The sequence below is a fragment of the Megalopta genalis genome, chromosome 15 (assembly GCF_051020955.1).
Source record: "Megalopta genalis isolate 19385.01 chromosome 15, iyMegGena1_principal, whole genome shotgun sequence".
Taxonomy (NCBI): domain Eukaryota; kingdom Metazoa; phylum Arthropoda; class Insecta; order Hymenoptera; family Halictidae; genus Megalopta; species Megalopta genalis.
In genome coordinates, this window is record NC_135027.1 from 1,068,830 (window position 1) to 1,087,102 (window position 18,273).

General features: G+C 45.3%; 1 protein-coding gene across 1 annotated transcript in view; it reads left to right on the top strand.

Annotated features, from left to right (window-relative positions):
- Window positions 1–18,273, top strand: part of LOC117228700 (headcase protein) — a 283,582-nt gene that overhangs the window by 44,220 nt on the left and 221,089 nt on the right. Inside the window, exon 2 of the mRNA XM_033484644.2 lies at window positions 3,316–3,412. Within this exon, the coding sequence (XP_033340535.1) occupies window positions 3,316–3,412 (97 nt within the window). The remainder of the gene's footprint in view (window positions 1–3,315; window positions 3,413–18,273) is intronic.

Here is an 18,273-nt window from a genome sequence, read left to right on the forward strand (position 1 = left end):
TCGACCTTAGCCTTGGCCTCCACTCGTGCGAGACCCGTCCTCTATATCGCCCCCGGCCCCCCGTATAGCTAACTTTTGGCAATGTCAGCCGGGGGTCACGAAAATATTGCGCAGCGTCGCAGCCGGCTGTGTGTTCGTCATACTCGGTCACCGAGGAAAACGATCTCGAACCGCGGTTGGATTATGCAATGCGATCTGTTGCGTGCACTCGAGCCGAGGATCGACCTCCACCCAATCCGCAGTACCAACATTTTCATGATAACTTCATTCCGCCATTGAATCATCTTACTCGGTGCTACAGAAACATTCTGTAGCAGGATCTTGCGCAATCGTTTCACGAGAAATTTTTGTAATCGATTTGATTGCAAATCTATGAATTGTTTGCGCGAATTGGATGTAGAATTTATTCTACGTAGAAGTTGTTTTTGTACGTTTTAATTTTGTCGTAGAGAAACATGATAGTTCTTCGTTATTTTTCGATGACATCAACCTGTTCGCTGCTGCACATTAATCGTTCCAGAGTCCACCGACTTCTTTTTTCCTTATATTCTAGATTTTGTTAAATTTCTTATATTTGTATATTGTATTTATTATGTTTTATTATATTTATTATTTTGTGCTTGTATGTTTTTCCGTGTGTAGGGTGTAGTCCGGTATTTGAATGAATGTAATAAATTCAATTTAATACATTCAGTTCAATGAATTCAATTCAATAAATTCAGTTCATTAAATTCAGTTCATTAAATTCAGTTCATTAGATTCAGTTCAATAAATTCAATTCAATAAATTCAGTTCATTAGATTCAGTTCAATAAATTCAGTTCAATAAATACAATTCAATAAATACAATTCAATAAATACAATGCAATAAATTCAGTTCAATAAATTCAGTTCATTAAACTCAATTCAATAAACTCAATTCAATAAATTCAGTTCATTAAACTCGATTCAATAAATTCGATTCAATAAATTCGATTCAATAAATTCGATTCAATAAATTCCATTCAATAAATTCGATTCAATAAATTCCATTCAATAAATTCCATTCAATAAATTCGATTCAATAAATTCGATTCAATAAATTCGATTCAATAAATTCGATTCAATAAATTCGATTCAATAAATTCAATACATTCAATAGTGACGAAATCAGGATCGTATGTTTTACTCTAATAACTACGAACGAGTATAATTCAATTACACGCCTAATACAAAATCAGGATACATTATTAATTTCTCCCTTCACCCAAGCTGTTCTCAAATAACCCAATTCTCCGTGAAACATACTCTTTACAACTCTTAAAAACCCTCGTCCGGAAAGGGTTAAAACAATTCTCGGCGCTCTCTAGGATCGTGAGAGCCACTTCTCTCCCTATAAATCGGGCGAGTGAATTTGATCAAGGAAAGTTCGCGGGGGCGTACACCGTGTCGGTTCACCGCCGAAATTATCAAACCGTTCCTCTCCGGTCCGTATCACGTAAATGGACCGATCTCGAAGTTTCCTCCCCATCGATTCGAAGCGTCGAAACTTCGTCGGCCGTCGCGACGCGTCGCGGCGTGGCGTTGACTAGGAATCGATTCCCGACCCTGTCGCGGCGTCAGTATCCGTTATCGAGTTCCACGTCTGCCGCAGACTCGATGGAATCAGACATCGAGATCGCTCGCGTGTAAAAGTTTCGCGTGCACACGTGTGCGTCGCCGTATGCTGTGTCTCGTGTACGGATCTCGCCGAAACTATCGGTCCGAGTAATTTCGAGATTCCCGTGGCATACAGGCGGATCCGATACTCGACTACTCGCTCGTCGAATCGTTTGCATCGGGATCAAGGATAACGCGTTCGAGGATGGATTCTCCGGGGGTGGTTTACGTCGCTCGACTCTGTTAGGTCTTTTTCAGGGGAGATACACGAGTACATCGGGCTTTGGCGAGGCTCCCGTGCCCCCCTCTCTTTCTCTCTCTTTCTTCCTCTTTCCCTCTTTTACTCTCTCTTTTCTTCTTCTCTCTCTCTCTCTCTCTCTCTTATTCTCTCTTCTCTTCTCTCATCGGCTCGCAAGGATAAACGCGCGAGTCCTGAAACGCGGCACGAGGGTCGCGCGACACTCGTAGGGTTATCAACCGAGGGGTTCGAGGACGGAATTATTATGTATCACGAGGAACCCCGATTTTTTTCCCCGGAAGATTTTAAAGGGATCGTTTCGAGCGGGAACGGCGACGTTGGCGCTGAATAGGGACCGTTTCGGCCTGTAATTCCCTGATACGACGTGTCTCGAGCTCTCTTTTCCACCTCATAGCAAGACTTGCTGTTTGCGTTCCGAGAGAATAACAGGCACCTCTCTTTGATCGCTAACGAGGAAAATGAGGAGACCAGAAAAATCCGGTCTTCGCTTAAGCTTTCGTATAACATCTCGCCTGAGAATTTCTACACCTAAAGGATACTTTTGCACTGGCTATGCTTAAGGGAGGATCAGCAAATGCCCATAGAATTTTAAACACGTGTTTTTGTAATGACAATGTTCTGTTTGCTAACAATGTTCTTCTATAAATTTATTGTACTTCATTGTTGCATTAGTTGCATTAGTATAAATAAATATGTCTCCGAATGGACACAAAATGACGCTGTTTTAAGCAGACGTTAACACTAAACGTATTTATTGTGATAATTATTTTACGTAACGTATTACGTATAATATATGATATAATATTATATATTATATATTATATATTATATATTATATATTATATATTATATATTATATATTATATATTATATATTATACATTATACATTATACATTATACATTATACATTATATATTATACATTATACATTATACATTATACATTATACATTATACATTATATATTATATATTATATATTATATATTATATATTATATATTATAATATATAATTACTATAGTAATTAACACTAAATGTACTATAAACGGTCAAACGACCGGTTTCCAATTCCCTGTTGTAGGACGATTGAAATGACAAAGTTGCTTTCACGGATAATTATCGATTTTCTCGATAGCATAGCAAGCGTATATTCTAATAAAAATTGCACGATGTCTAAATATAAACGCAATCTCGCAACTTTTACAAAACCAGATAAACCAGTCGCTTTTAATGCTTGGCACGTTCAATGCTAAGCGTCCTAAGATTAAAAAGACGTTTCGCATCGGTGGCATTTTCATTTTACTGAACAATAAAACGAATATCCAAGAACTGGAAATACAGCCGATCCTATATCGTTCGTCAATCTGATCCATGAGATTGCTCGTGCCTGAAATGGAACTCTGTTCGTGTGTTAACAGGCAAAGCTGCGGCGCGAACGGCATCTTCTCACGCCGCCTGGACTTCAGCGCGTTCAACAGCCTGCCCCGCACCAAGCTGAACTCTTATCACATCAAGGTGAGTGCCGAACCAATTGATGCGTTTCTGTTCGAGACACTGTCCCAGAAGCCTCTTTCTGCGGACCGGCGCGCTCTAGAGAGCGAAAGTTCTATATACATAGTAACCCGACTAGAGCGGGTCTGCCGGAGAAGCTACGCGCAGCCTTCCTTAAAGCGGAAGGCTCGCGGTAGAGCAAGGTCATGGTGGAATAGCGAGAGATATCCTCCTGCTTTAATCCGCCGAGGAAAATTCGCCAGCTCCGTGTCGCGCTTTCACCTAATTCCGAAACCACCGGTTTCGAATTTATTGTCCGCGCAAATGAATCTTCATTATCCGTGCTAATGAATTATTATCACCGGCACCGATGAATTTTCATTGTCTGCACAAATGAATCTTCGTTATCTGCACAAACGAAGTTTTATTATCTGAAAAAATGGACTTCTATTATCTGCGTAGAATGAATTATTATTATCTGCGCAGAACGAATTATTATCATCTGCGCGAATGAATTATTATTATCTGGGCGGAACGAATTTTTATTTCCCGCAATTCTGCATTTTCGGAGGCCATCAAATCCGGGAACCACGTCGAATTAAATGCGATCTGGCACGAGTGTCGCTGGTTCACAACGTGGTCCGCCGTTTCTTCCCCGATGTTTGTTTCTACGGTTCTCCGGTTTACACACAAAAGAACGCCGATAAAATCGTTTCGGCGTCAGCTTCGGGGTTTGTTTGCGGCCGGAGAAGCGTGTCGCGCCCCTAACCGTCGTCCTTGATCCAGATACCGGGGAGACCGTCTGCGTCACGTGTGTACCCGCCACCGAGATCTCCACGAAATGATCTCTCACGCGAGCCAGACGCTCGTTTTTCTTCCTCTACTTCGCAGGATCGCCTTACTGCTGGGACAGCGGCGAGCCCTTTCCTGCTCTCGACGTCGTCCTACCCCAAATCCTGGCGGAAAATCAATAGGCGTGTCGCAGTCACTTTCCCATCCCCGCGAACTGTTTGGAAATTGCACTCGATTGGTTCGTGAAATTTCGATCTTAATTCGTAGCTCAATCGCGAGCTGAATCAATCTAAAATGATACTTCTTCCCGCCGGAAAATAGTCTTTAGGTTAGGCTCGAATTTTTCGTCGTTTCATCGCTCTAGCCCTTTCGCTACGGGCGGATTTTCCGCCGCGGTACTTCTGCTGAACGGCGCGCTGCGACATCACTGCACGCTACAAGACGCCGATCGTTGCGGGGGTACCGCAACGGAGAAAACTCGCCCGTAGCAAAAGGGTTAATGCAAATAAAGTTAAACAAAATTGATAAAAATAAGGCATATCTATTTATCCGTTGTTGAGAGAAAAATAAGGTGAATTATCTTTCTGCAGTAAGCACTGACTTTATTCGCTACAAACGATCGAACTTATGGAAGGACATTATAGTGGCCCGTAGTACCACGGTGGCATCTTATGGAGGGCCACTATAGTGGCCAGTAGTACCACGGTGGCATCTTATGGAGGGCCACTATAGTGGCCAGTAGTACCTCGGTGGCATTTTATAGAAGAGGGTTACTATAGTGGCCAGTAGTACCTCGGTGGCATCTTATGGAGGGTCACTATAGTGGCCAGTAGTACCTCGGTGGCATTTTATAGAAGAGGGTCACTATAGTGGCCAGTAGTACCTCGGTGGCATCTTATGGAGGGCCACTATAGTGGCCCGTAGTACCTCGGTGGCATCTTATGGAGGGCCACTGTGGTGGCCCGTAGTACCTCGGTGGCATTTTATGGAGGGCCACTATAGTGGCCCGCGTAGTACCTCGGTGGCATCTTATAGAAGGCCACTATAGTGGCCCGTAGTACCTCGGTGGCATCTTATGGAGGACCACTATAGTGGCCTGTAGTATCTCGGTGGCATCTTATGGAGGGCCACTATAGTGGCCCGTAGTACCTCGGTGGCATCTTATGGAAGGCCACTATAGTGGCCCGTAGTATCGAAAGGGCTAGTTGTCTAGTTTCAAAATGATAAGTTTAAGGGTTAAGACGTTTGTCGAACCTTCCACGAATTTATGATAGCACCGTGTACGGGTGGCGTGGCCCAAGGGTCGGAAGTTTCGGCAGTTTCTTGGCCTCGTGGGGCCGAAAGAGGATTAGGATCTGCGACGCCAGGCACTTTTTGAGGGTTAATCGTCGCCGTGCGAACGGGGAGTGGACGCGTTGCGGTAGGTCGATCGATGGGGTGGAAGGGATACAAGCCAGATACGAGGCAATATAATGGTCCGCGCCGCCGCGAAAGTGGAAAGAATTCTTTTGATGTTCCTTGGCAATGATTTACGACGGTGTCCCGCGGTTTACGGGCCTCTTACATGCGCGGGAGACCGCAGAAAGAGTCGTCCCCGACGCTATTTCACCGGCGAGTGCAATTTCGAACGCGTCTCCCCCTCCACCCCCCTCCGCCGTAGTAACACTTATCCGTTTCGCCGACTAGCGTAGCGTTTTATGTGGGTCACGCCGGCGAACCGCGCGGATTTAACGCACTTGGTGGCACAATTTCGGGCATAAACAATTGCGTCCGAACTGTTCTCGCGCGCGGCCAATCGCAACGCGAGAGGCTGAACAGCGTTCTTCGTGTGTGTGTGTGTATGTGTGTCTGCGTTGTTGTAACAACACCCCTCGTATTTTCCATCACGTTCGTCTACAGAGGCTGCATTTAAATATAGTTACACGGCCGGCGTAATCACATAAATAAATAAAACGGACGCGGGAGAACAGCTGCAGCGAGAGACATTTCGATATGCGAGTTAATGCGCGCGGACCACGGGGTCAGCTTGTAAAGTGCTTTTTATGAATATACATCGGCCGGCGAACGATGTACCGATGAATGACCGCGGCTTGTGCCTGCCTGCACGCCGTCGTTCGTGTTCTCCCCGACACGATTCAAAACGCGTTGCCCGCAATTTCAGTTTTCCCGGTCGTCGTGTCGAATGAGGGAAATTGATGGATTACAAATTGATTTAACGACGCGGTTGCACGACCGGTGTAAATTCGAACGATAACGAGGCAGATTAAGGTCGCGGGTCGCGCGTGACCGAATTATAAGGGGATGACGATGACGTCGATCCCTCGGCGCATCAATTTTTACCGATGCAGCGCCCATCGTTTTGCAGTCTCGATTTTGTGATTTCGTGATTTCGTTAACGTTTTGCACGTTCCGTTGAAAGGAAGAGACGGTCTTCGGGGGTTATTTTTTATTATATATATTTTTATTATACATATTTTTTGAACGAACGGACGTGCATTTTGTGGAACTTTTTTCTTACAGCGAAACTTCTCGCAATTGTCCGTACCTTGTTTATAGTAATTATTTATGCATCGATCGTCGAATCTTTATCTTCATGCTGTCAAGCATATTGTCGGTTATGTCGGTTTTGCAGTCCCGATTTTGTGATTTCGTTACGTTTTGCAACGGACGAGTATTTTATGGAACTTTTTTCTTACAGCGAAACTTCTCGCAATTGTCCGTACCTTGTTTATAGTAATTATTTATGCATCTATTGCCGAATCTGTCAAGCATATTCTCGGTTATAATACGAACACGTATTCCTTGCGCATAAGTATGTTATATTAAATGGTAAAACGTGTAATAACTAACAATGAATTCGCAGTAACGCGAACAAATAATGTTTAACCTTCGCACTGCTGCAAACGTGTTTTTACGATATATCGTTTATTCATCTGGACGCATATTTACATTATTTACACAAGCGAGGTAAAATTGACTAGAACGAGAGATGCGTTTGTGGATGCGTTTGCACGAGATGGCGAATAAAATGCACCGTACCGCTGCAGCGCGCTGGTGCCAGTAAAAGTTAAATGCGCAGTGAAAAGGTTAAGAATGCAATGTGCATATTGCTAATAACCTGGTACGAGGTTCAATAGCGTAAATAAACGCAAAACAAATGAAGGAATTAACTCGTAAAAGACTTTGACGCTTATTAATGCTTATTAAGAAAAATAATAGATCCAACAGTGAGTGTAATTACGTAACGAACGCAATTAATTTGTATGTATTTACCTTTCCGGCAACAATATTTCGATCGATGTCGTTAGATTGACCAACGGTAAATTGATAACTGTATCTATTTTCTCGCGTCAATTATCCGGATAAACGATGTTCTAATATATTTAAATAATACTTTGAGCAACGTGCACAAATATTTTTAGCAATAAAATACAGTAATTCTTGCCTAATTCGCGCTCAGATTGCGCACAAAAATTGACAGTTTGGGAAGAGGAGGTTCGTTTTTATAGTTACCGTTTTTAACAACTATATCAACAACTATATTAATAACTGTACTATATATATAATAAAATATATAATATTTAATAATAATATATAATAATATATATAATAATAAATATAATATATATAATAATATATATAAACGAAACGCAAGGCTCGAACAATCGTATCTCCTCTCCCCAAATTGTCCATTTTCGTGCGCAATCTGAGCGCGAATTAGAGAGAAATTGCAATATGTACAAAGAGATATGCAAAGAAACGGCTCCTGTCGAAACGCCACGTGACAAAGCATCGAGAGCCGACCGACAAATTTGCCCACGAGAAAATCGCAATTGTATCCGCGATCATCCGGTAGAACCGTGTCCCCGGCAGCCCTCTTGCGTCCTCGACCTTCGAATTACCCTCCATTACCCAGAGCCGGTGCGCGCGACGCGACGTTGAAAAAAGAATGAGGATGACTGGCGGAATAGCCGGTTCCCCCCACGGAGTTCGGTAAGTGGCGGTGGCTCGAAACGAGCAACCATAACAGAGCAGCCACCCCATTATGCTTTTCGTCGGGAAGGACCTGCCGGTCGGTGGGGGAAACGGTCCGCCGAAAAAAACACCGGCCGCTCGAAAAAAGGGGGTTAATTTGCGACTCGTGCGGCGGCGGCGGTCCGAGGCTGGAATCGCCCCGCGCTCGCGCGCGCGCGCGTTTCACGACTCCGCCGCGTTCCGCATTTTGTAAAATACAGCCGGACGAGGGTGGCCGCAGGGTGGCGGCCCACGGGGCTGCTCTTTTTACGTCTGGCTCTTTCGCGTAACCTTTCATCGCCGCAACGGGCCTCGCTCTCTCCTCGCAGTTCTCGAGGAACGTAGCGCCCATAAAAGCGAAGCGTTCCGCCTCTCGTTCCCGTTTCAGCCCCCGGAGTCCACGACGCCGTTCGCGTTATTTATTCCCCGGGGGCGGAGAGGCACGCTTTATTAGAAGCAACAATGGACACGCGGAGGGAACCCCGCGGCTTTAGAGGCCGCGCGCAAGCCACCCCGGGCTCTGGATTCCTTTCATTCGGGCCCGCGAGACGAATCGGCCCGCTGGATTTCCCAGCTGTGAAAAGCCGGCTCCGCGTTTTCAACCCCCTTTCGCGTTTCCACCGACCCTCTCCGCGCCGCGACACCCGGCACCACCGCGGAAAACACACGCCACCGAGCGGTTTCCGCGGAGATTGTTGTTGGCTGTTGCGATAAGCCCTTCTGACCACTTTGAATGCCACTTGAATCGCGCCCCCCTCGCTTTTTCGCCGCGCCCCAACCCACGGGACGAGACTTAGCCGTCGGCGGCTGACGGAAAATCGAGGGTGCGGGAAGAGTCGATCGATCACTTTTCGAGAAGTTGCGCTTCGAAAATTTAAACGTGATTTAAACTCCTATTTTATTTACTCTCAATTTTTATCCTCGACTTCGATGGATATTTCGGGGTTGGAAGTCGATCGAATTTTTTTCGGCCTCCGCAGTATCGCGTTCAACCCCCTATTGTTCCGAAAAAGCGGCGAGTCGCGAGACAACGGCTGTCAAGCGAGACAAGGTCGCGAACTTGCGTTCCGCCGCTGCGAAAAATTTGAAAACCGTCCGCCCGTGTCTCGCGACGCAACGGGGGGAGAATGGAAGAGAAATGGAAGCGTCTTAGGAGCGTTACACCCGGCCTCCACTTCGCCGTAGGCAGGTTCCCATGGATCCGAAGACACATTCTCTCCGGGGACATTAATAATATATGACTTCACTGAATCGGTATGCTCGCGAGTGAGACTGGAAGCGGAGTCGGTCGTGTTTCTGCCTTGGTCCCTGGATTATCGTGCGCCGTACAGTCGCGACAGTCACGTTTTCCGCGGACTATATATCGCGGAGAACGCCGGAACGCCCACTTGTTCACCCGGCGTGTTCCACACATTTCATCCGGAACTTCGTCCGTTTTTTTCGGTTCCATCGGGTTTGGTTGCCGGTTCCTTCGGGTTTCTCTGGGCCGCGCTTTCAGTTTCGAATAATCTGCCCGCTCGATAGCAGCAACCCCTTCTATCATTCAACCCTTTCCCTGTATCGAGGGTCGGCCGGCCCTTTCTGCGCGCTACGAATCGCAGAATGCAAGGTTTGCCTTTTGCGCGTTGAATACCGATATGCAGCCGCCACCCCGGCTCTCTCGCGTTTACGTCGCTTTTAAAACCGGGGATTGCCGGCGTGAATTGGAAATCATGGCCGAAAGAGCTCTCTCTCTCTCTCTCTCTCTCTCTCTCTCGCTTTTTCGCTTTCTTCTTCTCTCTCCGTTCGCTCTCGCTCCCTCGCAGAAACCTCCCCGGTCCTGTCGGAGGGTGGTTTCGCTCTCTCGTCCCAGCAAATCGTTCCGCACCCTCTCTCGACGTGCGCGCGCGAGCGCGCCTGCTCGCGTTTCGTTAAAGTATGATCGCAGGTTATTATTACTCTCCGCGTAGTATCTCTTGTTTATACGAGTCGGGGCCTCGAGCACCGCGGGGAGCCTGCATATCGTGCCGCAGAGCGATGCAGAACGATGTAGAACGAGGCAGAACGGTGCATAGTCGAGTCCAGTAATCAATGTCGCTCCCGCACGTTCCGCGTTATGGCTCCTCGAGCGTCTTTCGCTTCCACGGTGCTCGCGGGAACAACGACGAGACCACCGAAATGTCCGATGCAATTATTCTGTGAACCGAAAATTTCGTTGCATTTTTATCGCCCGTGTTAAACCAACAACGCTGACGATTTTCAGGGGACGCTGAAAATTAATGCGATATTTGCGACTCTTTTCTGATCGAACTACGAGGTCGTTATTTATGGAACCGCGACCTTTGTCGAGTATATTCGACCAGTATTAACTTTTTCGTTGTGTGAGATATCCACTAGAAATGGAGACCAACGTTGGACAATATTTTATTTGAATCATGGATGTAACGAATGAAATTTTATTCGAAACTTTCGAATAAGTATCGAATCGAATAAGAATTTGTCTGGACGAAATCTTATTCGATTGAATTCGTATTCGAATAACATGTTGTTCGATGAAGAATTATTCGAATCGAGAGAAAATGTTTCCGAACGAAATATTGTTAAAGAATTATTCAAATAGAGGAAAAGGGTATCCGAATAAAATCTTATTTGACGAATAGTAATGAATATAATCGTTATTGATGCTTGATATATTGAAATACTTGAAATGGATATCTGGAATACTTGAATACTTGAAATACTTGAATGCTTGAAATATTTGGATACTTGAATACTTGAAAATTTTGAATACTTGAAAATCTTGAATACTGGAAATATTTGAAGCACTTGAAATTCTTGAAGCATTTGAAATTCTTGAAGCACTTGAAATTCTTGAAGCATTCGAAATTCTTGAAGCATTCGAAATTCTTGAAGCATTCGAAATTCTTGAAGCATTCGAAATTCTTGAAGCATTCGAAATTCTTGAAGCATTCGAAATTCTTGAAGCATTCGAAATTCTTGAAGCATTCGAAATTCTTGAAGCATTCGAAATTCTTGAAGCATTCGAAATTCTTGAAGCATTCGAAATTCTTGAAGCATTCGAAATTCTTGAAGCATTTGAATTACTTGAAGCATTTGAATTACTTGAAGCATTTGAATTACTTGAAACACTTGAATTACTTGAAACACTTGAATTACTTGAAACACTTGAATTACTTGAAACACTTGAATTACTTGAAACACTTGAATTACTTGAAACACTTGAAATATTAGATAGACATAAACGAACGCGTACGCAGCCCTTAAATCTCCGTGCAGCGATGTCCTCGCTTCGTCTGTCCTCGCTGTACCAGCTTGACGAGCGTATCATTTTCGAAATCGTGGATTGAATTCACGGGCGGTCTGCACGCAACGACTATCGAATTTCCGGGCTGCGATCGAAGCCAAGGAAAAATCGATCGCTCCTCGGACAAACGTCGGTGCGCGCGGCCTCTCTCGCACGTTTCGCTACCGGCCGGTTTCGGATTCACGGAGGAATGCAAACCGCCATGGCCGATACGGGGGTCTAAATATTTAGAGCGCGGTAGCGGCGCACGCGATAGGGCAGGCATCCAAATTACATACCGGCGGTGTTCTCCCGGTGGTGGTCGAACGGGAACCGGGAGTTCGGCGCACTTGCCGGACGACAGCCCGAACAAACACCGGAACAGAGGCCGCGGCCACACCCACGATCTATAAGCGCGGCGAAACCCGCGCGGCGTAGAGTAACTGCACCGCGGCACGCCACTTTCCCATTTCCATCGCTCCTCGAGGCCCCCGATTTATTGTCCGGCGAGGCTCGCGTCCTTCGGGAAGATCGGCCGAACGTGCGGAGAGGGTATTGCCTCCTCGGGAACAGCCGCGGATATCGCGATGTCTGGGCTCTTTAAAACGGCCACGGGGCCTCCTCTCGCCCGCTCGCGCACCTTTTGTCCGCACGGGACGACCTGGAATTGCGGCCGTAAACGCGATAGGCGACGCCGATGGACACCCACGTGAGCCGGCTGTAAATCAGACGGCGAGGAACGTGTAACGATCGCGCGCCGATTTTTAACCCTCCTAGCGAAACGCCCGCCTCTCTACGGCTGCCTCCATTTCGTACCTGGCCTATTCTCCGCCGCTTATGACCGTGCTCCGTAATTTGCGGCTTTCCACTCGACGGTGACCCCCGACCGATCCCTGGAACATCGGAGGTCCGAACGTGATTCCAACGACGATCGTTCGCCCCTTCAATCTTTCGGCGACGATTATTAATTTTTGTCGTACGTAATAGGCTCGCAAGGGCTCGACAAAGTATTGTTGTCAGTGTAGGATAGGACTTGGGTATGTTTGATCCTCCATCGCGATTAAAGACACGCATTTCACTTTTTTAAATACATGCGAATTATAGGTACGTCTATTTCCAACGCATGTTCGAAATCGCGGTCCCTAATTGCCACCCCTTCGTTAAATATTATCAAGCTCCGTAAAACGTCGTTAATAACTTTGACATAACCACTTGGCACATTATTTTTTTTACACTTGCGAATGATTAGAACTGTTTCGATTGCAATAATTTATCGATGATAATATTATTTTTAACATTAGATTTACGGCACCCGTCAAAATGGCGGGTAATTAATTTTTTAATTTACGATTATTCATATCGCAAAGATTCATTTAGGAGTTATTTATTCAATTTGTATGTTACTTACGGCAAATGTTACAATAACATTTGTTAAAAATCAGAATAAATGTATCACTGTTATTTTTCTAAACTAACGGAAGACAGTTGCTTTCAGAGTTCCGTAAATGTAGCGTTGAAGAGCTAAAAAGATGATTCTTAATTCTTATTTATTGTATAATTTCTTATCGAATAAGATCTTATCACTTTGACGGCCGCGCCAAAAGCATTGATAGTTTCATAAAATCAAAGAATTTTGTCGGATTAAATTAAAATTGCAAAGCAAACTTATACGATATCCATTACTTTTTTAACATTCTCACCTGTTGCAAATCTTAACAAAATTAAGTAATTATAATGGATTAGCGTAAAAATTAATCATAAAAAATTAGATTTCGAATAATTCTGTCACTCATATATGGATATCAATGGCAGTCAATGTGTTACCAGTGTAATTATGATATACTTTTTTAATAGTGCAATTACGACATACTTTTTTAATAGTGCAATTACGATTATTATTTATTAACGATATAAATAAGATAAATTTCGTTGACAATATAACTACGATAAATTGCTCAAAAACCCGCGCTGCATCGATTTTAATCATTCGAATTTCCGCGAAATCACGTACACGTGACTCCGGCCGTCAAAGTGTTAAGCACGTTGAAATATCTCCGTTTATTTCTTCGGTGTCCATCGACAGGGTCGAGCATCAACCGCACGCGTTTCGCCGCGCAGAGGCCGATGGTTCGACGTCGCGGTAAAAATATTTTGTCCGCGGGAACAAGAAGCGTCCTCGACTTCGCGAGAGGCCTCGCCGGTAGAGTTCTGAATGGCACTCGCGGCCGAGGGAGCTGAGATTAATTAAAAGGACGACGTCGAAAACCTTTTGCCGCGATTCAACCGCTTCTGCTCTCGCATATCGAGGTACCACTCTCCCTTTGGCCTCTGTCTTCTTCCTTCCTCTACCCTCTGCCCCTATCCCGTTCCTGTCCGTCTTCTTGCTCGCTCCCCCCCCCCCCCCGTCGTAGCTCCGCGCCGATGCTCGTTCAGTCGATTCGATGGACATTGATTCCCAATGAGCTGACGCTGATATACGACATCGGGCTCGACCACTCGGAGCTAATAGGAAACGCCAGCCGGAATTTATTGTGCACCGTGTACCCCGGTGGATATCGATGTCACCGGCGCCCTCTCTCGCTCTCCGAGGTTTTCTCTCGCCGGGGAGGACAGAGAGAGAGAGAGAGAGAGAGAGAGAGAGAGAGAGAGAGAGAGAGAGAGAGAGGAACCGGTAACCGCTAAGGAGAGATATCGGGAGAGATTGACCGTATCGAGTTTTTGCCGCGGCTAGGGAAATCGATTCTGTGGGAGTCGATCGTTTTTACGACCGCGGCGCCTAACCGTCGGAATCTCCAGATTTTTCTCCCGTTAACTACCCCATAGATTTCCATGACAATTTACGGGCCTATCTGTGGGTGCCTATGTCGTGCGTCCTTCAATTTTTCTGGAACGTTGTCGTAAAAAGTCTGTCAATTGTTCGTCGTCAATGTGAATCTTCGTTCTTCATAATAATAATAATAATAATTATTATTTGATCGACGGAAGAAAGGTGCTCGCGTTACAATGATGCAACAATATGTCGCACAAATAGCATATGAAAAGGAAAAGGCGCGATGCAATAAAAAGATGAGAGAAGAATGAAGCGATCGATACGGTTAAATAAAGTGAAGGAAATGGAGAAAATAATATAAAATGATACAGTACGAGATCGTTAAGATAAAAAGAAAGATAGTAAGCAAGAAAGAAACGAGAGATTAAGGATAAAAAATCAATATAGTCGTAACATTAAAAATCATTGTGCAAGGGATTAAGAACAAATTATAATTCGTAGACCGTTGCCGATGCGATTCATTCCATGGGAATGGTCCCCTTCCTCGGCGAATAATTCCAAAAGTTTCGTCACCAGGACCCCGGAAAAATTCCCAGACATGGTCCAACCACCCGCAAAGAAGTCTGCGAAGTTACGAAAAGATAGCTCGTCGAGCTCCCGGGGAAAATGTTGCAAAAGTGTAGCCCCGAGATGCAGAAAACAGCCCTTGAAATTCCGCGACGGGTCGAAACTTCAGCGAAATTGCTAACAAACCGGGTGTGTCCCTCCGTTCTCCGGATTAGGCAATATTGGCTACTAGCGTATCGACTATCCGTCCCAACCCCCCGAAACCTGGGAAATTTCACCGCGAGCGTGGCGAGAACCGTGTTATTCCTAAGATAGTTCCTAAGTAATATAATCCGGACGCGTTCGCCGTTCGCCGGCGGCGGCGGCGTTGATTAAATTCAGAGGCACAGGGAAACGATGGACGCGGAAGTTCGGTCGGTCGGTCGGTCGAGTTTCTAGCAAGCCGGTTTTCGGGGGCCGGTTCTCCTAATTTCGTTACCCGGCCCGAGAGTGCAGGCCGTATCGGTGTCGGGACCGGCTGTTCCTCCGCGTCCTTTCGGTTTCCGTCCAAGTTTGATTGAATTCTACCATCGGGACGCCGCTGCGGAGATTGTGCCCGCGGTTTTCTTGTATTTCCGCTTCGGAGCCGCCAGACGTGTGATCGCTCGACGATCGAAACGTTCGATCGAAACTCCCGCTCCGAAAGTTTGCTCGACGCGAAAATACGTACGAAAATGTTCCGCGAGCTCGAGGTACAGTAATTGTCTCCCTAATTGACGCTCAGATTGTGCACAGAAACGGATAATTTGGTAAGAGGAGATACGATTATTCGAGCGGTTCATTTTTTATAGTCACGAATTGTCAACAACTATCAAAAACGAGCTACAAGGCTCGAATAATCGTATCTCCTCTTCCGAAATTGTCCATTTTTGTGGATAATCTGAGCGTCAATTAGAGAGACATTACTGTAATCGTATTTGTTCACAGGTTAGTGAAATCGAGACTTAAGTATGAAAATTTATGTGGACGAATCTCTATACTAATCTATTCTTATTAATTTTTGATGGAGCCGTTCGAGAAATTATTTCGTTCTTCAAAAAAAGACTCCGTCTTGCAAGGTGTCGAAAAAACACTCGATTCAGTATTTTAAAAAAGTATTATATATATATATATATATAAAGTAGCGATTTTCGCGAGCACAGGATTTCAAAGCTACCGGAAAAATATCGAGAAATTGATTCTTACTTTCAACTCGTTTATTTAACCCCTTGCCATACTCTGATGAGCCTAACATGTGATGGAGTTTTGCCATTTCGTTCTTTTTAATCTGAATAAAATTCTGATTACTCGTCATCAATATTTAAACATTTCAGTAAATGTAAACACACGATGAATATAAATTGCCCTTTTTCAGGAATTATTTTATTACGGTAAAGGGTTAAACAATGTTATTTTTATTCAAATATGTCAAGGTTATGTCAAAGTTTACCAACGTTACTAAAAAATCGGCTTTCACAGTCTCGCGAATCTGCAGAACGTGAGAACGTTGAAAAAGTAATCGACGCGGCACAACTTACCATTTTTCAATTTTAATTCGATCGAATAAAATACGATGCTCCGATTTGATGAATTCGTTGAGACGGCATCGTGGCAGAAGCGCCAAAGTGTCGAAGAACGAACAAGTCGGCGAGTCAAGTCATCACAATGACCAGATTTTCAATTTCGCCGCACGCAGGCTCGTAAAAGCAAAGTCGCCGGCGTTCGACACTCGCGGGACCGGTTATCGATTTAAATCACGCCCACGATCGCTAATTCGCCAGGGCAATTATTGAGAGATCTCGCGTGGGCTCTCGAACGCACGTGCGTTCGCAGAGTTGCGTATTCGAGCTGAGAGAAACGAGTCGAGGGTGAGCTGGTTCTCTTTCTCTCCCGTTTTCTCATCTCTCTCTCTCTTCTCTCTCTCCTCTCGTCGCCGGTGCTAGCCCCGTGTCGTTCTCTCCGTCCCGCCTTTATTCTTCTTTTTTCTTTTTTGTTCCCTGATGGGTACATTTTGTGTGCTAACCCTCGTTCGAGGCCCGACTCGCGGCGCGCACAATGGAGCTTTGCATTAAAGGTCATTAGCTTAAACGTTCGCCTTCCTGTTGCGCAACCCGCGCAATTCACCGGCCCGTTGCTCGCGACTCGCGACCGAGCGCATTTCAGACAGAAATAATTGTGTCGATTTTTTCGTTCGGCCGCCTTCGCTTCGCTCCGCTTCGTTCCGCTCGGCTCTGCTCGCGAGCTCGTCCTCCCGGAGCTTCCTCTTCTCGCTTCGCTCGGCCGCAGCTCTGCAACCCTGGACTATCTCTCTCTCTCTCTCTCTCTCTCTCTCTCTCTCTCTCTCTCTCTCTCTCTCTCTCTCGCCTCTCTTTCCTTCGCCCAGTCGAATTTCCAGCTTTTCTTCGGAGCTAATTTAGCTCGATCCGGTCAGCCTCGACCCTGCAATTCCGTCGTGAACTCTAAATAAATCGAGCTCGTCGTCGAGCCTCGTTTAAAGTGCGTCGACGATTCATTGGCAATCTTCTGTCGTCCGACGGGGCAACGGTACGCGCGAGGGTCAGCGAATAAAATTATTTTCACGACCGATATGAATTTCTTTATGGAGCGTACACGATCGATCTCCGCGATACGAGGAAGCTTTGACGAGATACACGTTGGCTGCCGACCTTGGAATTTATCCCTGAACCGGGATAAGTCGAGACCGGCTCCCTTGAGAGCCTCGACCTACCTCAACCGGATCGATGCAAGATAGCCCCCATGCTTTTCTCGCCCCATGTCACGCATACCACTATTTTTGGCCGTGAACTTGATGTACCTAAACGACCGGCTTTTTCCGTGGTCGGGAGTAGTGAACACGGGAGCCCCGGTGGAGCGACGCCGGTTTCCTAAAACATATGTCGTCGAGGATACGACTCGGAAGATTAATTAGAGGCCACTATCTCGATGATCGTCTTTCCTAAATGCGAGGGAATGGTATAGTCTTTGCTATAAGATAGGCCAGTGCCGCCGGATGCTGTGGGGCAATTTTCTTATTAAAAAATGAAGCAGATAAAAGTATAGAAAAATGTGTGTTTTATTGATTAAAGTTAACTGTGCTCGAAAACGAACTAAAGGCATGGCAATTGTTCAGTCGAAAGTACAGTAAATTTTCTCCAATTTTCCTTCAGTTTGTAAACAAAAATTGGAGATAATTTACTGTGGATGGCAATACAGTGATTTATTTCTCTCTAATTCGCACTCAGATTGCGCAGAAAAATGGACAATTTGGGAAGAAGAGATACGATCATTCGAGCCTTGGGTCTCGTTTTTATAGTTGTTAGCAATCGGTGATTATAAGAACGAGAACTAAAAACTGTGATAATCGTGTCTTCTCTTCCGAAATTGTCCATTTCTCTGCGCAATCTGAGTGCGAATTAGAGAATTCAAGTGCATTGCAGAAAT